The sequence below is a fragment of the Etheostoma spectabile genome, chromosome 18 (genome assembly GCF_008692095.1).
Source record: "Etheostoma spectabile isolate EspeVRDwgs_2016 chromosome 18, UIUC_Espe_1.0, whole genome shotgun sequence".
In the NCBI taxonomy this organism is placed as follows: domain Eukaryota; kingdom Metazoa; phylum Chordata; class Actinopteri; order Perciformes; family Percidae; genus Etheostoma; species Etheostoma spectabile.
In genome coordinates, this window is record NC_045750.1 from 10,797,552 (window position 1) to 10,802,439 (window position 4,888).

The 4,888-nt window shown below is 41.7% G+C and overlaps 1 protein-coding gene across 6 annotated transcripts in view; it reads left to right on the plus strand.

Annotated features, from left to right (window-relative positions):
- Positions 1–4,888, plus strand: part of syne1a (spectrin repeat containing, nuclear envelope 1a) — a 122,201-nt gene that overhangs the window by 48,107 nt on the left and 69,206 nt on the right. For all 6 annotated transcript variants that reach the window (XR_004336059.1, XR_004336058.1, XM_032542249.1 and 3 more), the window contains exons 58-61: positions 1,807–1,989; positions 2,397–2,540; positions 3,768–3,923; positions 4,638–4,802. Coding sequence is in view for 4 of the 6 variants with exons in the window: in XM_032542249.1 (XP_032398140.1) it covers positions 1,807–1,989; positions 2,397–2,540; positions 3,768–3,923; positions 4,638–4,802 (648 nt within the window). In the remaining 2 variants the exon portion in view is untranslated. The remainder of the gene's footprint in view (positions 1–1,806; positions 1,990–2,396; positions 2,541–3,767; positions 3,924–4,637; positions 4,803–4,888) is intronic.

Sequence of the window (4,888 nt, forward strand, 5' to 3'; positions counted from 1 at the left end):
AGTGTTTTCTGTTGGAGATGGTAAGTGCCTTTGGGGTGGACTTTGGGCTTTTTCACTTTGTAAACCTATAACATGCACTAAAAAGATATACAACACAATAAAGGAAAGGGGAAAAGCCTTGAGCCTCGAGCATAATATGAGCAGTTTAAATTTATGTGCATGGATTAGGCAGGCAAAAGATTGCTACCACAAAGAAAATAAATTACTGATCATGAAATGATGTAATAGTTAAAGAATCAATCCACTTTCATTGGGAGATTGCTCAAGGGGATGTCTGTATTGACATATCCACTGTTGAGTGTTCTCTGGTGGGCTTGTTGGAGTAGCGGGACCTGCCGTAGGCTGCTTAAGCTGAAAGTTGACACATAGCAAAGAGGAATAAGAGAAAGCTCCACAGCAGGGTCTCTGTAACATTCTCTTCAAAATATCTGTCTCTTTTTATGAGAAGTCTCTGTGTCTTTCTCTGAGAAGCTGGCAGGTGAACAGTCTGGCAGCCTCTTTAGAGCACCCCTGGGCCCTGACCAAGAGTCAGGTGTCAATTAAGGTTGTCCCCACATCCTTGCACCAGAACCTTAATTACCTCTTAGACACCTGACCATGTCCACCACAGGAATTATCAGTATTGCTTTGAGCTGAGCTTAAATAGCAACATAATAATTCTGTATCCATAAAGTGCAGAACTTGATTTTACTTCAACATTTTTATTCAGTGTGGGTAACACACGTAACAGTTAAGTCATTTAATCAACAGTCACATGAAGAGGCAGTTCTGAGTGTCGAAAGAACATACGGTTACTTGAAGAGATCATTTTCCAAAAGCATGTCAAAGAAAGGAAGTCCTGTGTAGGAGTCTTTGTGTGTGCTCTTTCCGAGTTGTCTAGTGTAGCCTTAAGGATGAGAGGGAATGTCATAGAGTATATGGCAGTGAAAGGGGAGAGGAATACAGAGGCGGAGCATCTTTTATTTATTATTGACTTGGTGAGGAATGTGGAACAATGTTTCCACATGGCTGACCTCTAGGAGGGCCAGTGTGTGTGTGTGTGTGTGTGGGGGGGGGGGGCATTCATTGTGCCACGCTTAATTGGTGGTATATAGTTACATTAGCAGGAGGAGAATGAAAGTAAGTGTGAAAAAACTGAATAAACAGAGAAGAGAGAGAAAATAAAGAGGCACAGAGATGAAGAAAGACACAGACTTCCCATGCTTGTGTGTGGCTGTACTGTATTTTGTATGTGTGTGTGTGTGTGTGTGTGTGTGTGTGTGTGTGTGTGTGTGTGTGGAGGCTGAATCTGTAGCGTGTGTAAGTGATGTGCTGACTGCACAGATGGTGGAGTGGTCCCTGCTGTGCTACTGTCATTGACTCAGCTCCGAGGGAGGGGTGGTGTGGGTGTGTATGTGTGTGTGTGGGTGTGTGTGTACATTTTTTATGGGTGGGTACAGAGGAGTTGTGTAAAACACATCACACAACAAATTTCAGGCTCACTGTACTGTCCTTATCTGTGATTGCCTGTCTGGGTAAAGCCCCTCCTTCGGCCCGGTGCCCATGCATATGGAATAAGTAATTGCTTGGTCTAATTACTGCATTTGACAGTGTAAAGTGGGATCCTGTTGGCCTTGTAGAGAATGGCCATATTGATTTCAGTTACCCACAGCCATTGCATCAGAAGGAAAAGATACGAAGAAAATGTGGATTGTCATTTAGCCCATTTTTTTTTGTTCCTTCTTTCATTTTCACAACCTCCTTCCTTTGTGTGTGTTTTTGTCAAATAGTCACAGTTCCTTTGTCTTTGTCTGTGTATCCCCACAGGAGTTCTTGAGTGACAGGGAGCATGGCCAGGCCAGGCTGAGTACAGTAGGAGCCAGTGGGGAGCTGCTGATGGCTGTGGTATCCAAAGACAAAGTGGAGGGAATCAAGTCCAAGGTGGCAAATGCCAGAGAAGACTGGAAGAGCTTGATGAATAACTTGCAGATGAGGGAGGATGCACTCAAGGTTGGTTAAAATTCACTTTTGTTTCAATGCTGCTTTTCTGGCTCTGAACAAGAAAATCTAAATCCCATAGGGATATATGATTTAAATAGAGATTGAGAACTGTAGAGTTTGGATGTTCAAATGAATGCAGACTTAGTATTTGCGTACAATATTTCTTTGTTTGTGTCTGTTTCCCTGTAGTCTACCTCTTTATTAACACTGTTTATGTACAGAAGTTTTATTGTAAATACGCATAGAGATATCAATATGGATTCAATATGCTTCTTAGATCTGACGCTAAATATTTAAATTTTACTTCATCTAATAAACTGAGTTTATTAGATGAAGTTTATTTATCAGTTTGTGCAAAATCAGTTTAGATCAGAACTTATCTAGTTGTATTTTAAAGTTATGTGTCACATTATCAGAACCTGCAGTCCCAGATGACAGAGTTTGAGGCCAGTGCTGAGCCTCTGCAGGACTGGCTGAACAGCACAGAGGTCAGAGTTCAGGAGAGCAGTGCTCGGCTATATGACCTTCCAGCCAAGAAACAGGAGCTCAGCAAATTACAGGTATTGTGGAGGCCAAATGCATGCTGCTCACACAGTTACACCACCGTACTACAACTGTTTTTTTTTAACCAACTGATTTCTGATTCTTCACATTATTCATTATTTTCTCTCTTAAAATTACGTAACTTCTTTAATTATTTTGGTTATTCATAGGTGTGTTTTCTAGTATTTATAGCTACTGCTTAAGCAATATGTTTCCATAATGTAATCCATTTTCTGTTTATTGTAATATTTCATACTGAGAGTGTGCCTTTACATTTCTCGTCTCAGCTGCTATCACTGACACTCTCATTTCCTCGCTTCACTTAAAAAAAACTGTTATTTTACCATAAATTGAGTATTAAGTCGTTATTCCAAGGATACTAAATAGTTGTAGATCTCTAGCAGATATGCATCCCTAAAGTACAATCTCAAATCAGCTGGGAAAAGAGAAGGACCTAATTACATTTGTCGAGCACCACTGGATCAAAATAGAGCCCCGTCTTGACACAATAGTAAGAGGAAAAGTCCAGAAATCTAATTAATTCTCTTTCTGTCACAGCTAAAGCGCTTCGTGGCTAAAAGGCCCTTTTCAGGATGTGATAAAAGCCTCTGCCATGTCTGGCAGAGACAAAAAAAGGAAGAGAGGCACGGAGCGTTAAAAAGATAAAACTGACAATAGAGAAAAAAAATATCAAGCCCATCTCAAAGCTCTACCGTTATCGTTGTTGCTATTTTTGTATTTACTCTGTCGCCCACTGTACCTCTTCTCCTCATTGCCTTTTGTCTGGCCTTGCCAGCAATTACATTTCTTCACCCAGCACCTGAAGTACAATACAAAACATGCAGGCCCCCCCCGCAGTATTTTATCAGGCATGTCTCCTACCTAACCAAATAACCGCATTTCTATTTAAAAATTAACATCAAGAGAAATACTGCTGATGCTGCTTTTTTATGATGTTCTTTCCCCCTGTCTTTATCCATGTATTTTGATTTGCTGTCTGTTCTTGTGACATGTTAACCCAACCTTGTATCCCTCTTCTGTGGCTCTCACATCTCCCTTCTCTGTCTTCACTTTTTTGTCGTTTATTTTCTCCTTTGACTCAAAATGTTGTTGTGCTTACACACAACCATCCTCTCTAATCTGCTCCATTTCTTCTCCCTCCCAACTGCGCTTACCAACATCCTACTGCTTTTTCATCTATTTCCCCATTTTTCATCTCCTCATCCTGCTTCATATTGGCCCAGTGTGTACTAGAGGAGATGGCCAGTTGGGAGGCAGAGCTGTGCCGGCTCAGGGAAAGAGCTCATCGTCTCTGGGAGGGACAAGCTGCCGGCAAGGGCTTCGTCCATCGTGTGTCCCAGCTGTCAGCACAGTACCTAGCCCTCAGCAACTTAACCAAGGTAACACCCTGTTCCCCTCCTATCTTGCACCTTTCCTGAATCTGTGTTTCTGTCTAAGAAATGCTGCAGCATGCTGAAATGTGCCTTACGCTGTATGAACAAAAACCCATGGAGTTTTCTGTCCAGCCACTTACTGTCGGTTATTTGCTGTGTCATGCATTATTCCCCAGTCGCACATCAGTTAAGGTTGCTGTAATCAGCTTGTCTTGGGTAAAATATTGTGAAGAAAGTCTTAGTATGCACAGTAATTTACCTGAACACAATATTCTATTTATCTTTCACTTCACATAAAAAAGGCAGAGGCTGTGGGACTTACCTTTTGTACCAATGATGAATGAGATGTATTTACTTTTCCGGCTAGCTAGTGGAGTGCTATTTTTAGGTCCTCTTCCCTGCCAGACATGGGAACAGTAATGAAATCATTTAAAATTGCCACTTTTAGATTATTATTGTCACTCTACCTTTCTTCACTCTACAGTTACACAGATGTTAAAGATTTACAAGTAATGACTGCAAACAAAACATTGTGTTTAGTGCTGTCTTGTAGTGGTTGGAAAGTCTCTCAAGATGTCTGTGAGGACATAAAAGACTAATTTCAAATGCAAACAGAAATATATAAAGACATCGTTGAACCAATCGTGTTCTTAGTTTTTCACACAGTCTCAGAACCATTGTAAGACGTGTGATTACAGTGCTGTGCTCTGATCTCTAAAGGACAAGGCTTCCCGGATTGAACGTATCGTAGGAGAGCACAGCCTCTTCTCTCAGGGCCTGAAAGAGCTCCAGGATTGGGTGTGTGAAGCCCAGAGGGTCCTCAACACCTGCATCTCCACCACCTCTGACAAGAGCGTGTTAGAGGACCGGATGTTGCAGCTGGAAGTAAGGAGGGACAAGACGGATGTGGGATCCCTTAAAGGAATACACATCAATTTTCAGACACACACACACACACACACACACACACA